Below are 26333 nucleotides of genomic sequence, written 5' to 3' on the forward strand. Positions count from 1 at the left end.
GGAACTATTTCTGAACAATCATGAGTGTTGAATGAAAACCAAATATTTCACACTTACCAAGAAATGCTTTGAAGCCTACAAAATCAAACCAAATGGCCTGAATATACTTTCACTTGAAATCCTCTGACTGGTGTTCTTGTAAATAGGCTAATGTCACTTTTCTCACTCAATTCTTACATTTTCCAAAATTTGAAATTATTTTGATTATTCCCATTTAAAAATACACAAACCCTTTTGAAGAGGAATTACACACAGTCCACACTATTAATCAATCAGAGAACAGAAGACTTTCATCCAGACTGTGGTATTTTAATTTATTCAAACCTAGACTGCGTTTCACGGCAGCATAAAAAGAATCCCTACGCATCAACAGGTTTTCATAAAGACTCACACAAAGACGTCAGCAGGCAGAACAGATTGGCGGTTGCCACATCACTGAACTACACAAATATTCAGATAAAAAAGGTCTATAAATGTTGAATGATGGACAAAAAAAAGAAAAATCATCTAATCAAATTTCAAGTTACAAACAATGGCCTTAAATTAATGAAAAACAATATTGGCACAGTATGTTATAAAAAGCAGGCTATAAGGAAAAATAGAAATACAAAGAGTACTGAACATTAAATTATTGGAATTACAAGTCATTCAGATGACAGAATAAATGTAATCTGAATGTGGAATTCACTCATTGCTAAGATGAGTAGTGACAAGAAGTGGTACATGAGAAGGTCTACAGCTAGTGGCAACTTTTACACAGTGTCTCTTTCATGATATCTGAAAGGGAGATTAAAACCTCCCTCCTGGAGCATTTCAATATTTCTCAAGCTGGTATTGAAAGGACATTTTTGTTGTGCTAGGAAGCAGAAAACTGTGTAAGAGCACATCTGAAGAGAAACTTTCGTTTTTGCTTCCTTTTTCCCCTCAAAATCCTGAATCTTTTGAGGACCTGAACTAAATGAGGAACAGTATCTCACGTTTCCATTTAAAATATGATACAGTAATACAATCATGGCAGCCTGACCCCAGCTGCTTCAGTGCTGTGCCACTGGAAAAGTGGGTAAAAGCATCCTTCATTTACATACGTGATTCATTCTCATCACTTGAATACCTTCATAAATTACTCGTCATTATTTAAACACACACAGCTCACTGGCTACAGACTGTTGGTGTAACCACATACTACAAGTCACCAATCCTAAACTCCTCTAAAAAACAAACGAATAAACAAACAAAAAAACAACTTTCAGATAACACCGACAGCATGGGTCTGATGGGTAAAACGAGACAAAACAATTCTGAGGGTTTATGTCCAGTTTGATCTTTAAATGTGGAATAGCCCTCATAGATGTGACTATTTGGTCTGCACAGTCCAGTTCAGTGCCAGGGCAAATGTAAACAGCAATGGTACAGAAAAATAAGACCCGTTATACAAACCCCCAATATAATTAACGTGTGGCTTATGCATCACATTTTGGAAGGGCTCTCTACCTAAGCAGCAGAGGTGGGACAGAGTCACAGGACGCTCTCAAGTTTCAAACAAGAACTAAGTTACTGTGGTGAAGTGGGTCAAGTCCCTGCTAGGAAGTCAAGCAAGATGAGTCACAGCTCCGATCAAGCAAATAACCACTCAAGAATATGAACTTGATAAAGATAAACCTCGGTTTCCAGATTTAAACGAGTTAAAAGACAGTGGTCATGAAATAACTTATTGTACGTCAACGTTCAGGTTTCATTATGAGCTAGAAATCCTTGTAGGAATGTAATGACAGTCCACATCTGTGACTGAAAGCCCCTCCCTGCTACAGGTGTTATTAATGGTCCTCCTGTTATTACCATGACTACATCATGTTTCTGTTCATGACTGCTCATACGTCAGATTCACATCTAACATGGTGGAAGAACAGAGCATATATTAGTGAAAATCACTTTCCTTACTATGTGGTAATTTCTAGACTTGCCAGAATTTATATTCTACTGGGAGCCAGATGAGAGAAAAGTTATCAGTCCCAAGTGTCCTGTCATGAGCACAAAATCCAAAAACATTTCTGACTTAAGTCTGACTTGAATCAAATCTCCCAGTGCTGTGAACCAGTCAACAACATGTAACATAACATTATAGGCATAAAAACATAGCATGCAAGAAAATCCCAGATGACTTTGGCTGTTGGCAGCTACCTGGGATGGTTTACTGCAGGGGAAAAACCTGCATGGGAATTTAGCTGGCACTTAGGCCAAGATGAAGATGAAGGCGAGACAATGGGTGGAATGAGAATCTGAAGTCAGCTGTATAAATGTATGAAAAACCACGTATACCACATCTGTAATTATCAGAATATACAGAGAAATAGCCCGTGTGTCTGTATCTTGTACTGTATTAAAGTGATGCGGCACGCTCCACCTCCAGAGAGCTGTTAACAGTGCACCGTTATATTTGAGAGAAACATCCCATATAGTACCTGACATGTAGTAATAGTAGCTGGATTTCTTTATCTGTGTAAAGAGTAGATATATTGGGGAGTTTTTTTAGGCCTCAATAGTGTCATAAGAACCCTCTGATGACTTCAGCCATCCTGCATTGCTGACATTTTCAGCTTTAGTCGATCTTTCACGAGACAGTGAAAGCAAACGCACAGCATTAGGGTCATTTGTATAAAAGCATGTGTCCAGATTCTATAAATTAGATTTACATTACGTGTTCCAGGGGGAATATGAATATATGATGCCAAAATTAACAAAGTAATGCGTAGTAGGGCAAAACAAACAAAACAGTGCTCAACCTGTTTGGACAATACCAGATGACAAACATATTAAAAAAACAAACAAAAAAAAAAAAAAAAAAAAAACGGACTACATTAATGCACACCAAGCCAGTGTCTAAGGCGCCGTTGTAAACAGAACAATATACTGTGTGAACCAATCAGGCTGGTCAGACAACCTATTATTAAATTATTGATCCTGTACCCACAGGGGAGTAGAGCCATTTTTAGGATTGCACAATGCAAATCATATTTTGTCACAAAGAATCAAACGCATCAAGAAGATTAAAGATATTCAAATCAGACTCTAAGTTAGTGTGAATTTTTTCAACACCTTATTTATGGATTTGTGCATTAACACACATTATTACATTAAAATATAAAAAATTATTAATTAATTAATTATTAATTATAGTTCAAATCTTTACAGTAATTATCTGCAATGAAATTATGAATGAAAAGCTGCATTTAGTCATAAAATACAGTATGAATCCAATTTTTGACCTGACACAAAAACACTAGCACTTTAAGATACTGAGACCATATGTGAAAAACTGTCAACTCACTCAGAGACAAAGATATAATTTTAGTATCTCATTTCTAATTTGTATTACGTGTTGGTCAAGTCCCTGAGATATTGCTTTCTGTCTTCATTTTCTCCAAGTCTGATGGTGATTTCTTAATTCAGTGCACTCATTTGAACACACATTTGAGTGGAATCCTCAGATGTGTTTGCTTATTCACCATATACACACACATTCACACAAGAAAAGGAGGTCCTGATATAAAACTAGTGTCAGTGTAGCACTGTGACATAATGAAATAAACTATTCCTACATAATTTGAAAATTAGGAATGGAAATGGAATAAATAAATCTTACTATGGACAAATATCCAACACCTTAAGATTTTGTAAATATTAGAAGCACAATATTTGTATCTGTACCCAGCATCGTACACTCTGCCCTTTCCTTCTTCAACATTATTTCAAAAGCATGAGGTGGGGGTGGGGGCGGATGGCCTGTTTAAGAAACGCACCACCAGGTTATTCACAAGGATAAAAATAAACAAGCACACATCATAATTGCTTATTTGTTCAGCACAAGCATTGACAATAGTAATCCAAACACTAAAATTCAAACCTCAGCTCAGTAGTTTCTCAAAATGGCTGAGGTGTATTGGACCAGCATTTAGAAAATCACAGACATCTCTCTAACTTCATCAAATATAGCAAAAAACTTTCAAAGCCATGAGGCACACAGAAAAACATACAAACAAACAAAACAGATTAAAAAAAAAAAAAAAAAAACCACACAAAAACTGTTTGGTTGATTTGCATGAGCTCCAAGTTAACTGTCCACACCTCTGAGGATTGTTAGGTATCTTTTAACTAAAATCGCCAATCTCCATTTAAATGTAATTTTCAAGCCTAGTTTTGTCCCCCATTTGACAATACTGTTGTAAATACCCAGTAGTTGTGTTGCGCAGATGTGTGCAGGATACAGCATTCTGACATCAAATGCAGCCATTTTAACAATATCCCCTCCCTCCCCCTCATCCTCACTGCCAACTATGTCTACTGGTCCCCAGTGCGTTCAAGGCCATCTATGACACGACTCAGCCTGATGTTTAGCAGCCTTATCTGAGTGTCCAAGTGGTCGATTTTCTCTTCCAGTGAACCTGCCCCGCCCCCGCGACGCCAGTATGCTCCCACAGGCCCTGTCATGAAGTACACAGCCATGATGAAGCACAGCGGCAGAACTGCGCGCTCAGGATCGCCCTCAAACTTCTGCAGGATGTAAAGACAGGACAGGGCGAAGAGGGTGACACGAGCTAGCCAGAAGAAACGGCCAAACACAGCATGCAGCAAATAGAAGAAACCTCCCAGGAACATGGAGAGAAGCCAGTAGGCCAACAGTCCCGCAGCAACTAGGAGGAGGGCGCGTGCTGGAGAGTTGGTGAGAGATGTCAGACTGAAGTAGTGGCTGAGGTTTGAGGCTAATAGAGAAAGAGACAACAGGAAATTAACACAAGTTATGCCCTCTGCTTTGAAGTGAGTGAGTTTATTTCAAAGCATTTAAGATTACTATTTGAACTTGTGACATGCTTCATTCTCTAAGTCCATTCTTCTATCTGTGACTTTTCTAACAATACAATATTATGATTACTTTCAAGGACTTACAGTCAATGCCCATCACATCCAGCAAATCCGACCATATCTTCCAAATGGTGTCCAGAAATGAGTCCACTCCGTGAACAAATCTCTCTGTTGTTTTGGAGAAAAACTGAAGACACAGAAAACTAAGACTAATGAGTGAAAGTGTTCTGTACCATTCTGTACAACATATGTGATCATTGTCCATAATGTGTATGCATTTCTCAATACGAAGATAAGCAATGTTTCAGCTCCTTATATCTGCTATGTGTGTTATGTAGCCTGCAGTGAGGAAAGTAGGATTGAATTACAACTTAACTAGAATGGATTTGGAGATGTGACAACAGTTTTATTATAGATGAGGAAAAAATTGTCTTTTGAACAGTATGCCATCTCTGTCCTTCTCTTTGACACTCTTTGACAGGCTTCCAGCGTAGTGAAGTCAGATATAGGTCACTGACTTCACCTGGAAATTGGTTTTATTTAAATTAAATTAATAGAATGAACTGAGCATCAGTCCTTTGTTTTACACTCCTAACCCTAACCTTACACACCTGATGGCTTTTCTCTATTCTTAGCTATAATCTGTCAATCTGAAGTGACTTATTAGCAGTAAAGCAGACAAACTGTGGCTCACAGGCCTTCAATGTAAACACAGAAAGGAGATTTACAAATTATATTCTTTCATTTTTTCTTTACTATTTTCCACTCCGATCAGATGATCACATACGAAGATTTAACATGTAAGGCCCTGATTTTGGTTTTTACCGGCCACACACTGGAGACAGTTTGAAAAAGCAGGAAGTGCAGCTGAACCAATGAGAGCCCAAACTAACAGGAAGCTGGTATATATGCGGGTGTGGGTGTCAAGTCGGCATAAAGAAGCAGCCGTGATGGCCCCAACCATTAATGCTTCATGACATATGACCTGACATCAGATACCTGAGCTGAGTGAAATGAGCTGTTCAACAAATCGAGGAAAAACATGCTGATTACAGTCCAGTGTGCAGTGTCTACAGCGAGGCTGCACCACCTTACACAGGCGGGTAAAAACATTGCAATAAATGTCATGTTTTTCAAAATGGCATCCATTAAATTGTTAGCCAGGCCCGTGCGCATTCGCTTCCTGTTCGCCATGCTCAGACCTCCCGCCGGACGGACCGACACCCCCGTGGTACGGGCGGCCTCCCCCATCTCCATCCACACTGACCTTGTATAACCCTCGGATGTTGTCCTCCCCGAAAACACTGCTCAGGGTCTGGTAGATGCCGTTAGCTGCCCGTCGGAAGCTGTTCTGGTTGCTAGTCCTGCTCCTGGCCGCTTCGGCCGTGCACAGCAACGACGAGGAAAGCACCAAGAAAACCACGAAAAACCGGATTCTCTTCATGGCACCGGGGGCTCCGAGATGTTACGCGGGGATGTGTATGAAAATGGTTCGGTTCCAGGCGGAGGACACCGGGGAGCTAGCTGCCTGATGTGGAGGGAGGGGGGCGGCGGACCGGCTGTGATGGTGGAGATACCCGTGTGGCGTTCAACGCTACCTCGTAACGTCACGCTTCCGTAAACCGACTTTACTCCTCGTCGTGTGTTACGGCTAAAGACAATGAGCCAGATCAGATAACTTCATTGTTACTCCACTTGATTGACCAAACCGACTTTAAGCAAATTGCGCTGCATTCGGACAACGAGGACGATACCATCGTGATTGCAATATCTTCTTTTATCGACTTTGTTGCTGCTTTTAATTCAAGTTATGCACTTTACACACCCATTGATTGACAAAACCAGCTAAACAAATGAACATAAAGAGTTATCAAATTCATTTATATCATTTTCTTTTTTAAACGCATATCCTCTGTAAGCTTGACATTTCCCAGTATCATTGGAGGTACCACCATCAATTGGAGTCACTGTAGCTGATGGCTGCCCTCCACTGGTTCGTCAGCCTCCATTTTCATTTTCCATTTTCTTCCTGACTTCTCTCTGCCCTCTCATCCCGACGGTGGCATCAAGCGCACGGATCTCCGCAGTTTTCTCTGCACATCCTAAGAACCCTTACTTCACTTCCAGGTTCTCATTAAGTCACCAACTATCTTCAATGAGGCAGCGGAACCCTGCACCAGTGGAAATTAAAAACCATTCCGTGGTTGCAATGCTTATCCACTGTCTCTTGCTATAAACCAATTACATCTGCACTTCTGCATTGTAATACAGTTTTAGAAACAAGGCTGTTCAATTTTAGAAACACAGATCATACCCTGGGCATATAAATGATTTAGAGTGATGGTTTATGGCAATATGTCCTCTGAGCGACAGTATAGACGGTAATAACTGTTGTTGTTGGTCCTGATTTACTGGACACCCGGTGTATGCCTTGGGAATTAACCTTTGCTAAATAAGTGCAAGACGGACCTCCTGCTTGTTAGACATGACAGGAATTTACATAAATGCTCAGCAGCTCCGGAAAGATCGTTGTGACTTGGATGGCTCTCCCCGGAGTTTTCATTACAAAAATCTTCACCACACTACGAGACAGGATAATAGTTGAGGACGATATAAGGTAAGACAGGTGGCCCCATGCTGGAAGAGTTGTTAGCAATAGGGAAATAAGCAAAACACGGTGCTGCTCAGGCGTAGTTTTTCTCTTTAAATGAGCAATAATTGGCCCTCTGAGAGAGGCGCCCATCCGTTCCTATGTCACATTAAATTCACCCACTAGATGGTAGGATTTGACCGTGGTTGCACCTCGACAAGGCTGACAATCAAAATATACACCCGATTAATGAATTGATTATGTCTTCTTCTTTTTTTTTTAACGCCGTTGGTGAAAACGACTTTATAATTAAACGAATAAAGCAGACAGTTTGATGAACGGCACCGATACTTTTTGGACCATCCAAAATTTGAGGTGATGCAGCTCACATCCATCGAGCAATTATCTCCGCCGCCGTCGGTCTCTGGAGCTGATCCCAGCTGACAATGGCGCCGTCCACCCTGGACAGGTCACCGGTTTATCGACACAGAGATACCTGCGGCAGTGTGGAGTCACCAAACAGCCGACAGCTGCATGTCTTTGTGCTGTGGGAGAGAGCCAGAGTATCCACAGGTAACCCAAGAGTGCAAACTCCACAGGGCCTCTGTGAATTGACCCAAGTACGTTTTTGCAGACCACATGACCAAATGAATTACCCATCTTTATTTTCTTCTTAGCGGCACCTCTTCTTCAGTTGGCCCTGTGTTTAGTAAGTTTATATCTAAACATCCACTAAATTCTGTTCATACAAGTACGTGCGAAAATGAACATGTCATTCTATACATTAAAATGCCACACAAGAAGCTACTTTAAGGCAAGGTAAAATTCAACGTCTAATGTGGCTATTCATTTATTGGAAAGATGGGAGAACGTTAGAACTAAATATTGTAAGCCTGTTCAGGTGAAGGGATGTGAATAAAATATTTGGTTTGCTTCTGTTGATTTGTCAACAAGTTTTAGTTCAGGGACATCAGTGCAGTTTAATAAGCAAACACAAAGCACAAGATCTTGTTTAGACTGAATATTTTTTCTCCTGAATAAACAGCCCATTTTCCTTTTATGTGCTTATTTATTGCAGATGGCTATGCTCCATTCACGCCCATGACCAGGAGAGAGTCACTAGTCACATCTACTGAGAGGATACCCGGACTTGGACAGTACGACTCCTCACCCACGCAGGTACTGTGGTGGAGAGAAAACCATTTTATGTGTACATGAGTCAAGACTGGAATAGACTAGAGCCACCGATTCCATGGGTAGGGTGGAAGATGTGGCTCAAAGTTGAGGCAGTCTGATATTATTCCCAAGACAGGAATGTATGAAAGAAGGGGGATATTGGGGTGATAAATTATTTCCTTATACACCAATGTAGGAAAAAGACCAACTAGGGAGATGCAAGTAGAAATTTTGAAGATGTCTTTTGGACCTGGTCATACTAAACATGTGTTCATTTGCAGTCTTCTCTCTGTCTTTCTGTTGATTCCTCATCTCTTCAGAAAAATATCCATGGTGGCTGCAATCTTCAGAACCGCTCCAAGCGTTTTGAGGAGACAGTGTCATGGGTTCCTGGGCCAGTGGCCTACAGCGTGATGCCTGCCTCAGCAAATATGCTCGGGGCTATGACGGCAGTTGCAGGACAGGCTGGAAAGCTTGGCAGTAAGATGGTAAGTGTATGGATAAAGAGTAAAACATTAATTAATCATGGATTTGTGTTTAGGTTTATTTTTTAATGCAAGTTGACTTTATAGCACGTACAAGTCTTCTGTTTGTTAACTTGCAGTGTTATATGTGCTAAAGATACTTGTCAAAAAGCCATCTAATGGTTCAGCAAGTAATTCTTAGTGCTGATGAGAGTTCATCGTTTTCATTCTGGTTTATTTTCAGTATGAGAGGCACAGTAATCATGAAATATAATTGAGACAGAGAGAGAATCATCAGTTACTTGAGTCTCACCTTTTCAACTGATAATATCTTCATTGTTTATACAGAAATGTAAAGTATAATTCAGGCTTGGAATGTTAAGTTACATTTCTTACCTATACTGTTTTATGGAGCTGTAAATCTACTCTGAAAGTCCATGCACAGGCTGGTGTGATGTCAAGTTTAGTTGTCATAGATGACAGTTGTGTCATTCCATTCTGTATGATCATTTTAATTACTTATAGCAGTGAGACCCTGGAGAAAGCTGAGTGTCAAGTTTATGTTTATTGTAAATGCCTTAAGTTTCTCACTTTTCTTTTTGTTGTCAAGTAAAAAGCATATTTTGACAATTCCCTTTGACAGGTTTATTCATATTCAGCTACAGTGTAAAAAAAGACCCTTGTGCTGTTGTAAATCCTAATTTGTAAAACTAAACCCTTCATGTATCAGCAGAGCTGAGAGCTCAAGACAGAGCATTGATAAACATGCCAATCATTTCATTCTTTAGTTCTCTTAATACCTTTCATGATATAAAAGAAAACATGTGAAGTAACCTGTCCAGTTGCCTCCAGCTTCATTAGCAGTGATAGTGGAACATATGAAGTTCAGCCTGAAGTTTCTCTTTCTAGTTTCCTGCTATGTGAAATTACAGAGTCAACAAACAAAGGAAAAGTCTGAGTTAACACTGAGCTCAAGGCTTTTATCTGATTGAAACTGATACCGATGATAAGCTCACTTCAAATGGAGAATGGAAGAACATCATCACCAAAAATTATAGATTGTTTGTAGAGGTTATCCTAGCACTCTTCTCTATTTATGCTATCTGTAAATATCTGAATAGCACACACACATGCACACAATGCGTGTACACACCCCTACACACACAGATGTACCATACTCTGAGCTAGAGGAAGTTAGTAGACTGACTCCCCTGTATTTTGGTACAGATGTCTTAATTTCTGTTCCCTTAGAAGCTATCTCTCCAATTCTCATACTTTTTTCTTTAACTCTTTTGTTTCTTATCCTTTGCCTCCCTTTACACCTCCTCTCTTTGTCTCAGTCCCTTCTTCAGTCTCAAATGAAATTGCCCCAGGGCAGTGCTAAGCTACCTTATAAGTTAGGGCATCCTCTCCATCGCACACCCTGACTTCCCTTCTCATTCTCGCTGTGTTTTCTCCTGTTTTTTTTCCTCCGAGCAGTGGCTGCAGGCAAAAAGTCTGCTGCTGATTCGTCAGTCAGATATTCCTTCCATTCCTTCCCCGGGCCAGGCTTATGGCTACGAGAAGGACATCCTGGGTGTGCTCCGTAAGCAACAGGCCCCTCCTAGGGACACAACCCTGGGGCCAGCCTACTACAATCCATTGCGGGTAAAGACAAATACACACATAACATACACATGTACACTCCTGCTGAAGTTTGAATATACATCCATCAGAGAATGTGAAGTGCTCATTTGTGCACGCAAGTGTGTTTTCATTAGTCCGTGTGAGTGTGTACAAGAGTGTACTTACTCTGCCTGCGAGGCAAGTTCCATTAGTGTTAGGCAGATCTAATGCACCGCTGAACCCCCACCTTAGCTCATTCAGTTGGCCCAAAATCCATTTCCATAGCTAATGAATGCAGCTCCACTTAAAAAAAGCCACAGAGCACCAATGCTCATCAATTTTACATGCCAACAAAGAGCGCCATTAGTAATTATTCTTCAAGCTATATTATAATATTCACTTAAAATAATGCACACGCCTGCTGGTCTGGCTCTCAATTTAGTAATTTTTCATCTTTTAATGACCAGAGGAAGTCAACAATGTCCTTGAGTGTTGGCCGAGGTTGTGTCAACACAGCGGAGCAGCCACAGAGGCATGCTGTGATTTAGGGCCATCAGCAGTGCATCCATCCACAGCCCTCTCTTTCCAGCTCAACTTCTGTTGCTACCCCTTTGAAAGTTCAGGCTGTTTCCATCCCTTTGTCCCTTCGTCTGACACAGTCTTTTCTGTGTTAGACAAACATCTGTGTTCCTTTCTGTGTCATATCTGTCTTTTCAGGAACATCCTTTGATTTTCTGTTTGAATGTTCAAAAACATGGGAATCGGTTTTATCCCTTTGCCCTGTACTTATGGGTCAAGTCTGTATCATCACATTGTCTTACACCTTACATAGAATTATAGACAGACCAGTAAGCTTGATTGTGTAGAGTCATTGGCCGGTACTGATATTTGACTAAATTAGAACAGTATCACCATAAGATTGTTTGTCAGATTTTGTAGTATTGGATTTGGCAGATTTTCATAACACATTTGGCCGGATGGTGATGTGTATAAGAGACTGTGTACACTACTGAAGAAATGGGAAACCTGAGGAGCTAAAATTACAGTACTTTCTTACTGGACAATGAATGAGCAACAGCAGCATCTGTTTAAAAAATACTTCCATTGTTTACCGGTAAATAAGATGAACATCAACTCTAGGCTGCTCCCCACAGAATCAATCGGTGTTTGGTGTTAAGATGTGAACAGGAAGTAGTGATCTGGACAACAGTGTCTTCTCAACAGAACCTGAATCAGAGTCAGACCCATGCTGGGTTGTGTATATGTTTGGGGAAAGCAACACCAGCAATTTCAATCTGCAGGATCCTGCCTACATACTGCCTTACTGTGGAAAACTTTAATTTGTGGAGTTTTTTTCATTCCAATTTAATTAATAAATAGTTTGCCATTGCATTTTATCAAAGCTGAATAGATACACTCATACCCACTAGCTGTGTTTTTGTTTTTCCTTTTAAAAGCTTTCCTTGACATAAACAGGCAATTTGTGCCTTTGGACTCAATGCCAGCTGTGATACCATCATGGTGCTTGTACGTGTCTGTGCAAGGCAGAACAGTTGTGTCTGTCTTTTTAACTTTAAGCATCTGAACATCCTTGTTTCCTTGTTTCCTCTCTCCCCTGCTCAAAATTGGATTGGGAGATCATGGTAAACCTCAGATCCTCATCCTCCAGTCGCCGTTGAAGTTGAAATAAGTCCACATACACCATATGGAATTAGAAACTTTTTGAGACTCCCTGCCAGTCCTCCCATAGCCTGCTCACAGAAAAGATGGTTGGGTCAGTGAAAAGGTTAGAAAAAAGCCAGACAAATCTTGGGTGCTTGGATTTTTTTTATTCAATCACAGTTGTTTTTCAAACTCTGCCTCTCAATTTAATATGGTTGTTTTAAAAATGAGGGACAAGATGTAGACTTCCTTCAGTGTCAGGAATTTAAAATTAATTGAATTGAATCAAGCCTCGCTTGAGGAACTGCTCACTCTATTTACTTATGTTTTCATGAAGACTATAAAAATAATTGAAAACATTTATCATGGATTATAAATAAAGGAGTTGCATTTAAATAAAAAAAAAATTAAATACATCATAAACAACTACAAATACCTATGTCAGCTCACAAGCAAATCTTAAACCTCATATGGCTACAAATGAAGTGCTTAGTTTTTATTTATTTAACACAGTTAAACTGATTTACCAGTAACTATTGCTTGTGTCATGCATTCGACAGGCATATTTCATTTTTACCTCTCCATGCTATTTTCAGCCTAGGCCAGGGTGCTAATGTCAGTTAGTCCATCCTAATAACTAGGGTTCCTTCTTTGGTGTCATTCGTGCACCTCACAGATGGATTTATAAAAGAAATTTAATAAATAAAAAAGTTGTGTTAAATAATTTTTTGTTTTTGTAGCACACTGCGTTAAATTTGAGAAAAATCTTAACACATCGTGCCTTTAAGTGACCAACTCATTTCCAAACACAGCCTCTCCCAGTTGTTCAGCAGCGGCCCATTCCTTGTCTCCACTGGGTGTCTTTCTGGTCTCTTCTTCTTTTTCTCCAGTCAGAGATAAGTTCTGCACAGAAGTGTAAAGGGGTCCGCTTTGGCGACATTACTGGGAAGAGCGGTGATGTGACAGTGGCAATTGGACCAGGTCCAGCACAATATTACCCTGAGATGTGAGTATCCAATGTCATAATACAAAATGGAATGTCTTCTCAGTACTAATAACTCATTAATAGCAACATTTATTTTCATTATGTATCAGTGTCAAACGAGTAGTCTGATGGTAATTAGATTTTTTTTTTCAATAATTCACTTAAACTATAATTCAGTTCCTTTTGGTTTCAAAAAAACAAGATGCCGCCGACCACATTACAAACTTGAGGCCTCAAAATGGCTCACAAACCAATGGGTGTTGTCACCACGGGACACCACTTTGTCAAGCAATTGGCTAAGCAATAGAAGCAAAGGTGTACATTTAAGCAAGCATGCCATGTGCACATACACAGTCCTTTCTTCTTTTCTTCCCCACACTCCTAACTGTCTTAACCCTGTTTCCCCTTCCTTGTTCAACTTTGTGTGATTTTTAAAGATGCTGCTCTGTCTTGATTCTATTGTATTTTTTTTTTTTTTTTTGTTTGTGTCTTTCATTCTCCAAGACATTGTGATCATCTCTGTCTCTCACAGAATCCCAGAAACATGCTATGAAAACATAAATCTTTAAAAGGAATCGAAGGGCAAAGCTAAGCTTATCATCCCTCGCTACCATGAACTGTGGTGTCCAAGCAAGAGGAAAAGAAGGTGTGGAAGGTGTGTGTGTTTATATGTGTTATATGTGAGTGTTCCATGTGGTACTATATACTAGGTTTGGACATATGAAAACTGAGATATGAGATAAAAGCTTTATCAGAGTTTATCATCAATCCCTGTCCCTGTGGGCTGCACAGTCCTTTAATGTGAGCTTATGTAACTTGCTGAACAGTGTCCATTGTGACACAAGTGGCTATTAAACCTGCATTCATAGATTTTTGGGTTTTTTTTTGGCTCTTGGGACCAGCATTAGTGCTCTAAATACAACATTGGCGCATTATTACCTTAGATAATAGATACGGTGAATGTGTGAAGACAGGAATGAAGTGTGAAGAAGTAATCATGCTTCTTGTTTAACTAAGGAATGGAAGAACAATTCTCAGTCTTCTTTTAGCACTGTTTTGTGTTTCAACCAACCAAAAATAATAAAATCAAGCCCTGTAATTCCTAAATATTCTTTGCCCTATTCTTGTTTCTATTCAATTCTGTCTCTTGACCTGGTTACTCAAGATCAAATAGCATTACCAAGTTGCTGATGTGTTTATGGCTAATGTTTTATAATAAAGGCTGTATTGATAAGAAAGAAAAAGATTGCACAATGTCATCTCTAAAATCAAACAACAATAATAATAATAATAATAATAATTTTAATCAATCACTGATTTGTAATAGGTTTTACGCAATTTTACCTGTTGTCAGCTTGTCTATTTTAGAGCAAAATAGCATTATCTCCCACTGGTTAAAAAAGAAAAACAAAACAAACAAACAAACAAAAAACAAAACAAACAAACAAAAAAAAAAAAAAAAACCCAAAACAAAACCAAATGATACCACTCAACTTAATTCCAGGATAAAGGTTCGAGCTTATCACCCCTGTGCTCACTCCCACACACTTGTTGAATTTTAAATCAATTTAAACATTTTATTGCTCACTTTCATGGCCTTAGACTGCCTCGCTCTAACATGCGGCTCTGATTTATTGACCTGGTATGTGTCCTCTCCACTGCTGAGATCTGTGGAAGAAGGTTTGCTGTTTATTTCTAGATCACCATTAGTGACAGAGAGTGACTAAGCCTTTTCTTTGAGAACCTTTTCACAATAGAAGAGGGGTCTCCAACCTTTTTCTTTTCTCTTGAAAAGCTTTTGAAAGAACTAAACTTAGAACTACTCAAGTCTTGTACATCAGGTTAAATTTATATACCTCAGTGTCAAAACTCTGAAGACATTTTTTTATCTATTGTGTTTAATTGCTATTTATTTGGTCCCATTCATTTACTGTTTTTACTTACTCAGTCCTCCTGTTCCCCATAGTGTTCCATTTATTCTTATTCCTTTTTTACTTGTATTGAACAAACTCTTCTTCTTTTTGTAAAGCTTCAATCAATCAATCAATTTTTTGTAAAATTGCTGCAAACAGTAATCTATAGAGTCTCTACTTCTTCTCATTCTTCTTCTTTTTATTAGTATGGGTTGAAAAACAACATGTTGATAGGCATCATGACTATTGCACTATATTGTGTAATTTGCATTTAATATTTATGTTAAGACACACTGTGAATAGGTTACATGCACCACTTGTGCCCACACAGTTACTGAACCTACCTACCTACCTACCTTACCTTCAGGTTTTAACACACACTTCCTCTTTTAGTACAGCATGATGTTGTTGTAATTACACTATTATGCCTATGGTTACATTTTGATGCCTTGATGTACTGGAGTGGTATTGCTTAAGCTTGTTGATTCAAACCCATACTAAACATAGGACAAATTAATTGAAAACTCCAAAATGGGAATGTGTCCTAAGAGATCACAGTGATATACATATGCAAACAAAATCAGTGTGAGTGCTTTGGATTTACTCAAGTACAGCTGATTTAATGTAATATTGCTTCAACCCCGGTCCCCCATGATTCATATTCACCAGTTTATTTGTGAGCCTTTAGAGGGCAGTAGAACATAAGCTTTAAAATCCGACAGGCTAGCACACACACATACAGATTGATTCGAGGGGAGTTACTCACCTGCATATGAACTTGAGTGTACCCAGAGTCTGAAAAATGTGGGAGTGGATTTATGGAGAGGAGTGAACATATTCCTAGTAGCAAGGACGTACAACTCTACAAAAATATTTCTAACACAATCATTTATCGTCTGACTTCAATCAACAACTTTGTCTTCAGTGGACTCTTGTATGTGGTCAAAATTGTGTATTTGGACACCTTAACTCCTTGACCATAACTTTATCTTTCACCATTAGTACCTCAACACGTATGTACTCCCACACAGAGCTCACTGACCAGATGGGTCATTACCACAGTGGAGACAGGACAAACACCTCCACTTCCTGGAGATCAGCAGACAGTCTGCTTCTAATGGCTTGGGGCTGTTGGTGTCATGTCATGTTGGTTTAGCCATTATTGTAAAAAACAGACAGAGTTGTACCACTGTAATGTTTGATATGACCTGTAAATATCTTGACTGTCACCTTATCTATTGTGATTGACAAGTTGACATCGCATATGATGTTATTTTCATTTTATTTTTATTTTATTTTACCTGTTATTTTTAGAATCAGTGTTGCTCCCTGTGGGGAAAAGAAAGAGGAGACTGTATATCAGTCGAAGACTAGATTTATGATTATGAACCCTAAAAGTCCCCCCATGCTGATTTACCACAGACCTAGTTAAACTAGCTCTGGCCCAGAAATCATGTGGGTTTACTATAAATGCAAAAATGTCCTGGCTCTCCTCTAGGGATTTTTTTTTTTTTTTTATCACAAATGAGCTTCCACTAATATACATTCTCTGTTTCTCCAAATACATCTGGAATTGTTTCATTACTCAATTTAATGTTTTTCATTTTGGTCATTTTCTTAGCCGCTTTTATCTCTTCACCTGACTTTGCCATTCATTAATCTCAAAAACTGAGAAATCAAGCTGCTGTCTGTCTTTTCAGTTCTCATCTTCATATGAAAAGTATCATTACCAGAGCATGTATATTCCAATCCAAATATCAGACTTGATTTATTGTACATTTCTCTCTCACTGCTTTCCATCAGGGAGTTCCAGGACCAGGACAGTACCACATCAGAAGTCAGTTTGAGAAGCCTGCAAAGTCCAGTTGGAATCCACCAAAATGTATTTGTCCCTTCCTTTCTCAGACTGAGGTACAGAATGCAAACAGAATCCTGCACAGTTCACAGTGAAGCCATTTGCTACTCTGTGGTTTGTGGTTGCCTTTTCAGGTGAATCATGTTGTTCTTACTGTGTAGAGCATTTTCTTTATCAAAGAATGTAGCACCTCTTTGTCCTACTGGGTCTCTTTATATTTTTGTGTTTTTATTTTTCCTTTTGCATTGATTCAATGCTGGTGTTTACTCAGTGTTGTCTGGTTCAAACTTAAATATTTACAAACAAGAATGTGAGTCAAACTTGATAGGGGAGCTACTGTGTAACTGATATTTTGGTCATGGTCATATTAGTTTTCATCTTTATTATACAGTACAGGCCAAAAGTTTGGACACACCTTCTCATTCAAATGAATAGGAAAGTGTGTCCAATCTTTTGGCCTGTACTGTAAAAAGAGATCACCTTGTGCAAACATGTAGTCAGGATGTCACCTTCTAATTGACATGTGAACTCCAGGTAGTTTAGTGGATCAGCCCTGCTCCAGATCAACACCAAGATGCATGCTTATTAGCTGCTGATTAGCTGCAGTGGCTTTGATCTAGTTAACTTAATATTGTCAACTGTGAAATTAGTGCATATAAAGGTGAGGCCCCTATTTTTTGGCAACACACATCATCCTTCTTGATTTGATTTGTAATCTTATATCTCTCCATGTAATTCCAAAACAAAACATTAGTGGTACAGTATTATGATGTGAATCAGAAACTTTAACAAATACTGTTTGTGTAGAAGAATTGGTTCTATGCAGGACGACAGTAAACCCTGCTTTGTCTCTTCCCAAACCAAACACTCCTGACATTAGCTCTTGGTCAGCCAATAAAAAGTAATTTAAGTTTTTTAGCTTATACTCCACATAATGCACTCAGGCAGAGGAAACAATCAGACCCTATAGAAAATATGTCTCTGATATAATTTATAGGATTAAAATGTACAATTTCTCAAAAGAACCTGGACGTTAATATGGAATATATAATCTTAAGTCACAGATCCAAGACACTGAGTCGAGCTTTGCTTATAATTGATGTGCTGAGAGTGGAGGATTTCTTCAGATCGGGGTGAAGATGAGTTTATTAAGAGGCTCAGAGGAGCGAAGATGAAGGATGTGAAAATGTAGAGTTTTACGTCTCAGGAATAGCTAAACTCCTCAGTGGCTCTGCCCCACAGTTTCACTACTGTGAAATGCTCTGACTGATGTTTTAATTATCACTCACACACACAATGTAACAGTGTATGCACACATGCACACATATTAACAAATTAGAAATACAGTGCAGATTTTAACTGCAGACAGATGTAGACATGTTTGCCAGTATGCATGCAAATTAACAGATGCACACAAGGTTTCCTACAATTACCTTAATAACATCTAAAACATAAAACATTTAGGTAATTTCCTGGTAGGAACAACAGATGCGAGATTGTCAGGTTTGTTTGATGTTTGAGTGTGTGTGTGTATGTGTGCCATAGTTTGCTCTGACCTAATTTCCCTGGCCACATGCTGTGTTAGTGCGTCGACCCTGTGATGCCACATGTCAGAAGTCATCTCCAATGCAGAACTAAGAGTGTCACTTTTCTTAGATCTTCATTTCCCTGTGGTTCTGGTTCCATCCGATACTGTTACCCTGTGGAGGGATGGAGAGGAAATAGGGGAAGGAGGGCGTGAATGAAAGAGGGAGGAAGGAGCGGATAGGAACAGCTGGAAATCTTCCAGTTTTTGCCTTTCCTCCTTTCTTTGACTACCCAATTTCCCTATATCAAAGCATCACTCTGGCACTTTGTGAAAATGTGACTTTTCCTTGATGCCATTTGCCTTTGCTACTCTGCTCATACCTTCATTTCCTTTTTTGTCATTTAAATCGTCTCTTGGATGGATGTTTTTTAAGTTTGCAGTTATCATGTTTCTCTGATTTACCATTCTGTTGCCCCCTTCCTTCACTTTGGGGTCCATATCCTTCTCCTTTCCCTTCAGATGTGCTTTTTTCTCATCTTTTTCCTTCCTGCTCACGTCTGGTTTCAGCTTTAATGCCCAAATCTGAGGCTATAAAACATTTTACATGAAAAGCATAAGAAGACAGTTGCACTTTTTGATTTGGGACCAACATTAAAATGATATGTTAGAAATATCCTTTAAATAGATTGATGCCCAAAGCTCCTGAAGCCTCTTCACAAAACTCATAACCCAGATTCCTCACTGTGCTCTCTGACCTCCTGGGAGTGCAAAGTAATGAGAATAAATATAAGTTTTTCATAATTTTGTTTGGGAAACAGGTGTGACTCAGAGTTCAGTGTAACATGACATTTTCATACGCTCTCAATGAAATGTTCACTGCCAGTTTCACCAATGACAGCCATGATGCTGGTGAGGAAGACATGAAACTGAAGAGTAGTGTCAGGAAAATATGATTATTATACAGTATGTAGTATATATACTATGATAAACGATAGCTTGCTGAAAGGACAGAATTGAGATTCAGGTAGTTTTAGGGTGAACAGCAATTTTTGTTTCGCTTTATGTGCTTGTCTGGTTTATAATTTGATTATAGTTTGGGCTGTTTGACACAGGTTTGAATGAAGTACCAGGAATAACTACAAAGAAACTAAGCAATGTGCTGTTCTGGCAGGAAAAATAATGCATTTTGGCCAAGCGGCCACCCCCATTTCATTTTTGTCCTGCCATTTTGATGCCTTGAGTTTGTAATTTGTTCATCTGCTTTTGTTTTATATATTTTTTTAAACCAGAAGAAAACATATTTGCAGGAGATTGATTAGAAGTGAGGATGGGTCTGACCTGCTCTGACTGTCCTTGTGTGGTTCAATCTCTCAGTAACATGGGAGTCACACCTAGCTTTATGGTCTAGTTCTACTCATGTTTAGTATTGAAGAAGACTTGAAAATAGAGATAGAGACCATAAACTCATTAGGAAATAAATCAAGTCAGAAGTAGGACCATGTTGCCATTGACTTCTCTTTACAGCCCCTGCTGGTCATTAGAGAAAATGCAGGTATAAGTCTCATCAGCTTTGGTTTCAGATTTGGCTTCTCTTTTCCGCTCCAGAGCCAATATTGACAAAAAGTCTTGGGTGGTTTTAGCCAAGAAGATGAATGTCAACCACCCCCCCCAAAAAAAAAACTGTTTAAACTGCATTTTTAATATTTCCATAGCTTCATGGCATTGTAGAAATCGAGTGTGTGTGCAGTGTGAGGCAAGAAGTGTGCTTATGCGTAGGAAGAATTTCAACGGTTGGGAAAATGTAGGGAAGCAGCTGTTGGCCAAGTAATGACATTTTTTAAATTGTAGTTGACAAATTGGATTTTTATGTTGTTATTTTTAAGATGGCTAAAACATGTTTGTTTGTTTGTTTGTTTTTCTGCAATCTCGCTTCTGTGCCTGTTCTCCTGTGTGCTCCTACAAACCATCAAGACAATGGATAAATGCCCCATACAACCCCATGTCAAATAACCTTAACTAACATTCTAACATTGAGTGTGGCGGGGAGTTTTGTTTGGTGCCAGAAGAGCACCAGGGCACTTTCAATACTCCTGCTGCTCCATCAGTCTGCTGCCTCATTAATCCACATTAACAGACGTGAAGACATTCTGTCACCGAGGTGCCCACTGAGGCACCTTGCTTTGAGAGCACTTTGACTCTGGCAACAATTTTCTAAAACATTTTATTGGCATTTTTTGTGAAATATGTTTTGAAATGGAACAACAGGAGGTTAAACCCAAAAAAAAAAAGAAAATCCAAGATCAAAATAGATTCAACATTCATGTGAAATGCCAACAAAGCTCAGTGAGTTTTGGAGAGGAAAAAAATGTGTTCATGTATAAGACTCTATCAAAGCTGGTAGGGTAGAGTTGGACTGACAGATGGTCATAAATCCCAGCTCCACAGCTGACTTTGAGTGAACACAGTTTGTTTTGGCCTTGAATCCACGTCTTGTCGTTCCCGCACTCACTCCATTTCTAACTCGAGCACTTCCCCTCTAAGTCATTTGCCTCTCCTCTCCTCATTTCCTTCTCCAGTGCCACCCCTCATTCTTCTTTTCCTCCCATTTCTCCTTCTCGCCTAAAAGCTCAATAATTCAACTGTGCATTACTAACACAATTTCTATTACCCCACAACTAATTTTCCATAGGCTGCATCCTGTTTAAATGGATAGTGTAAATCAATGATTGGCATGTTTCCAATGAATGGATTACATTTTATATAATTCTCGTGTGTGGACTTGTTAGCAGGGTCATGCTTTTATTTGAAAGAATTTATATATATGAAAGTCTTTCTATGACTCCCTTACATTCGAAAACAACCTTTTGAATGTTTTCTATTGCGAGAAATTTAGAGTTACATTAAAAACACAGCTCATCTTTAGTATTTTGGACAGTAAAGACAACTTTTTCACTTCGGTCCATCCATGCTGTTATGATAGACCATCAGATACATTAAAATGTGTACCCTGGCGGTGAAGTCATGTCTGATATCAATGTTCAAAGAACATTACATAACTAATTGTACGCATTTTATCTTTGGGTTGAATATGTTGTTGAACCCATCTTGTTTATGTTGTCTTCATCTCACCATTTAGTTCTGTCTGCATGTGTTTTGGTCTTTGTTACTCAGAGTTCCTTTTTTTTTTTTTTTCTTATTCGAAATATTTGTCTTGCCTCTTTTTTTCCAAATAGTGGGATTTCTCAGTTTCTGCCTTGGAATTTGTGGAAAAAGGAAAACAGTAGAACATAGTATGACAAGTGATGTGTGTTATGGTGACTGAAGCAGAAGTCCAACTGAGCTTTGACTATTCAAAGTTGAGGGTGGTTACACAATGTCACACTGAAGCTGAGACGTCCTTAGAGGGTGATATAAGCTAAACACACAATTCTTTTAAAATTAAGGCTTTTCTTTAATGCAAATCAAAATTGTTGCTGCCTACATTAGTTTTGCTTCCTGTGATCTGTTTGTGGTACAGATGGCATGCTTACAGATTTTTAGCTGTGTTGTCTATGTTGCAAGCAGTCAGTCTGCCTTTGGTCAAGTTCTGTCTCTGCTTGGCATCCTTGAAAGTGTGGTGGCATGGGGCTCTATCATTTTTTTCTTCCTGTGGATAAATCAGATATTCACAGTTGAATTTGTTGCTATGCTCCAGGTGGGCCTCAGGTAAAGAAAATAAATGGAATAATTTGTTGCATTAAATCAGTGCTGATCTCAGTTGGAGCAACAGAAAAAGCTATTAATCATTAAATTGTTCATGTTTATTGTATTAAAGGGATTCTCCTGCCTTCATGTTGTTCCTTCTCTTTCTAATCTTGATCTGTCCCATTCTTTTTCATCTCCTCCTTTAGAGATTCAGTACTGCAAAAGAATTGTCACCCCCTGTTGATTCATACAATGACCCGCGCTGTGCCCTAGAGCTGCTGAAAAGGACAACAGGAGCAAATAAAAGCCCGTTTGGTATCACTGCAGTGTGCTTCACACCTACCCACATAAAGTGCTCCACACCGGGTCAGTATGGGTGATTTGGAGTGGTATTCTTGTCTGATGTCAGTGCTCTTAATATTAATGTTATGAATGAAGCGTTTAGAGGTAATTACAGAGGCTAGAATTTTAATATCTACACCCTCAGACATCACTGACAGTCCGCTGTCATCTTATTCTGTCAAAGGATAGTACTTGTTATGATTTTAGAATCCTGTTTTATTTTCATTTAAAACAGCCCATGGCCTTTTACAGTTATGCCTTTAATTTGACATGGCCATTGTATTAAATCTAAGAAGTTACAAATGACAAAATAAGCTCTACTTTTGAGCTTATATTAACATTTTTAAATCAACTGAAAGGGAACTGACTACTGTGGTTAATTCCAATGTTAGTCTTTGCATGCTTGTGTGTCTGTGCTTGTATGAGTGAACAATTCTGTTGGAGGGTATTAGTCTTTTCCAAAGTATTTAGTCTTAGAGATCAAAGGTTGGTTGAACCTTGTCACTATTTGCTTTTTATGTAAAAAAAAAAAGAAAAAAATAAATTATCAATGTAATCAAAATAATCAATTAAAACTGTAGCCTTTGTCAAAATATGGAATAATAATGGAACATGGAACACTGAACACCAACCAAGTACTGTCTATGGAGCCACCTTTCAGACCACACTCACATTATGCCTGTTTTTGCAGTCTTTTATCATAGCCTTTATAAGTTTGACAGGATTTGAGGAAATTCCCATATTTCTCTGGAAAGGTGAAATGCAGTGTGGCGTCAGTGTAAGTCTGATAAGGTGTTTTTTCAGCAGTTTATTCCTAAAGTCTCATAGCTGACTTCACGGATATTTTATTGTTTTACATAGTATAGAGGCTAGATTTAGATTCTGTTTCCTTGTTTTTTATACAAGTAGTCATCAATACATTTCCATTTGGTCAAAATTATTATTCTATTCTTGTAAGCACATTAACGAAAATCCATGCTATTGCTTTCGTGTGTTTTTATTTTTGCCAGCAAGTAATTCTGTTGTCTTGGTCAATGGACTTTACTTAGAAAGCACTTTTCTTATCTCACAGAACACTCAACAAGCTTTTCAATGCTTGCCACCTTAACTGATTGCCTCACATACATAGTATATACATCACTTCTGTAAAAACACTCATACGGTGATGGAACAGCCATCAGATGCAAATCAGGGTTTAGTATCTGGTCCAAGGACACTTGGAATGACAGATTGGAGGTGCAGACAATCGACCTTCTGATATGTGGGTGACCTACTCTACTTTCTGAGCCACACCTGTGCCATATTACCTTACATATTATTGCATTTCTGCATTGACTTGCGTTTTCTTTATTTGTACCACACATGTGTATTCTGCACCCTGATTTTTTTCTAGTCTCCAGCTTAGAATAAAGCAGGTATTCACACATGCAGTCATGTGGCTTCACTGCTGATTTATTTTTGGGCTTTTAGCAGAGAGACCAACAGGAAAGAGAGAGAGAGGGGAATGACCAGCAGTGTAGGTTCCTGGTCAGATTTGAACCATTGACACTGCAAAGACTTGGTGCGTGCTCTAAACCACTCAACCACCAGTGCTCAATGCAGAGGGGAATTTGGAAAACTGACAAAACTGAGAACATGAGTCTCCATATATTAGTATTGTACAAGTGTAGGTCAGGCATCATGGATGGTGCATACATGCTGCAAAAATAAAGGCACAAAGCCAGAGTCACGCCTTTGCTAGATGTATCTAATGATTGTTTCAATCAGGTTTAGAGAGAGCAGCATTTATTGGTTCCAGGGATATTAAATAATCCAGCCACTGATCCCTTAGGGTGCAATATTTGATCATTTAATCTCATATCAGTGAAAAGAGAACAGTGTAAAAATTGCACTTGACAAACACACTGAAAAATTCTCCTGTCTGTATTCTGTCCAGGTCCAGGATCCTATAATGTGTCTGATCATGGTTTAGCCCAGGGGAGTTTTAAAGAGCGAAGCAGGAAGGGAGGCTTTGGCTTTACTGCTCAACGCAACTCCTTCTTCCCCAACAAGGGATCGATAGAGGCTCCTAGTCCAGGACAGTATGAGGTAGGACGATCCATCAATGTAGTCCTTCATTAACTCCTACTTGAAGAGATATATAGCCTGATATTAACTGAGCTGAAATACAAAGCCTTGTTACTTGAGTCCAACATAAAACTTTTCACATCCTTGTCACAGTGTTGTATATTTGTATTCAGACAGGAAAGAAGACAGGGGAGTGCTGCAAACGGCAGCAAACAGCGGTTTTCAAAACCACAGAATGTCTGGCAGCATCACTGCTCCCAGTCTCCCAGTTTTTTGCCACATTTCTTTTCTATTACCCCTTTTCAACCACTCTCATGCTGTAAATTTGCTCACATCTACTTAGCAGAGGTCAAAGAGGAAGTAAGACAGAATTATAGAGCCAAGTTATGACTTTCAAAAATAGGCCATCGCAGCTGCAACCCCCTGACCCACTATACAAGGTCTTGTTTTCCCGCAATTGCGTTTCTGTCTCTATCTTCTTTGTTTGCCTCTTCCCATTAATGCTGATTTATGCTGAGGAAAACTGGCCAAATTCATAGCAATCGGTTTCATGTTCCTCTTCCATGTTATCTTGCTTCTCCTGTGATGTTCCTGTCCCTTGCCCACTTGGCGTACTTGTCTAATGAATTTCAACATTAGTGAACATAACCAACATTCAAAGTCTGACCAATAGAAAATATTTCACTTGTAGTATTAACCTCGTAAGACACAAACTCTTGTATGGCATGCACTTTTAATTTCTCTTTTGTGTTGTTGTTTCGTGTGTTGTCGGTCATCTTCAATCTAACCTGTAATGTGTTATACTCTTATAAAGGCCTCATATGTGGACACCAGATCCTTGGAGGTTCAAATGTGTGTTTTTCAGTTGAGGACATTTTCTTACAGTGGGAATTTTTTGTTTATGATGCTGTTATGTTTCCTTTTAAATTTCTGACACAGCTGTTTGTGTCAAGCTCAGTCTTCCCAGGCATTTGGTAAATAGGGCCCCATAAAATTTGCGATCACGAAAAAAACTGAATTAATCATAAACACGGAATAACAAGGAACTGGCCAACATTTTAAATTAAACTTTTTTTGTTTTGTTTATTTTCCGTAATAAAAAGGAACGTATCTGTTAGGAAAATAAAGAAATAAATGAATGAATGAATGAATGAATGTGGTGACTTGAGCGTAGTGGGCATGGTTCAATTCCCAGTGGGGGCATCGGAACATGTCTAGGTTAATTGGTGACTTGATGTAAATGTATGTGGTGACCTGAGTGGCATGGTGGCACAGTGGCTAGCACTGCTGCCCCACAATAAGAATGTTGCGGTTTGATTCCCGGTGTGAACATGTCTAAGTTAATGAGTTAATTGGTGAGGAGTAATGGACTGGGCTACGGCAAGGAATGGCCCCCCAGGACCTAGACCAGACCAGACCAGACTAGACTGGTGATGGCACCCCTCCAGAGACTGAACCTGATTAGACCGGTGACCGGACCCCTCCACAGGCTAGAGGCTAGACCAGACCAGAGACTGGACCCCTGCAGAGAGTAGAGACTAGACGAGACACCAGACCCCCCTCCAGAGATTGCTGCCCCCCCAGGATGCACCCCTCTAGAGACTA

General features: G+C 39.2%; 2 protein-coding genes across 4 annotated transcripts; one reads left to right on the top strand and one right to left on the bottom strand.

Moving 5' to 3' along the window:
* Positions 1-297: 297 nt before the first annotated feature.
* Positions 298-6456, bottom strand: bri3bp (bri3 binding protein). Its single transcript, XM_029509828.1, has 3 exons — positions 6125-6456; positions 4942-5044; positions 298-4757 (listed from the first exon to the last, which is right to left on the bottom strand). Exons 1-3 carry the CDS (start codon positions 6299-6301, stop codon positions 4336-4338), a joined length of 702 nt encoding a protein of 233 aa, XP_029365688.1. The 5' UTR covers positions 6302-6456; the 3' UTR covers positions 298-4335.
* stpg2 (sperm-tail PG-rich repeat containing 2) lies at positions 5792-25810 on the top strand. Of its 3 annotated transcripts, XR_003841074.1 has the most exons (10): positions 5792-8020; positions 8125-8156; positions 8526-8626; positions 8944-9111; positions 10567-10734; positions 13245-13360; positions 13872-13994; positions 17056-17163; positions 22526-22685; positions 24598-25810. XR_003841074.1 is itself a non-coding variant. In XM_029509830.1 (7 exons), the coding sequence occupies exons 3-7, from the start codon at positions 8549-8551 to the stop codon at positions 13906-13908; spliced, it is 567 nt and encodes a 188-aa protein (XP_029365690.1). In that variant the 5' UTR covers positions 5792-8020; positions 8125-8156; positions 8526-8548; the 3' UTR covers positions 13909-14507. The 3 variants fall into 3 exon arrangements, 2 of the variants coding, with proteins under 2 accessions (XP_029365690.1, XP_029365689.1); XM_029509830.1 differs by lacking the exons at positions 17056-17163; positions 22526-22685; positions 24598-25810 and having other exon boundaries at positions 13872-14507; XM_029509829.1 differs by lacking the exons at positions 13245-13360; positions 13872-13994; positions 17056-17163; positions 22526-22685; positions 24598-25810 and having other exon boundaries at positions 10567-12835.
* The last annotated feature ends 523 nt before the right edge of the window (positions 25811-26333 follow it).

The sequence above is a fragment of the Echeneis naucrates genome, chromosome 9 (genome assembly GCF_900963305.1).
Source record: "Echeneis naucrates chromosome 9, fEcheNa1.1, whole genome shotgun sequence".
Classification (NCBI taxonomy): Eukaryota; Metazoa; Chordata; class Actinopteri; order Carangiformes; family Echeneidae; genus Echeneis; species Echeneis naucrates.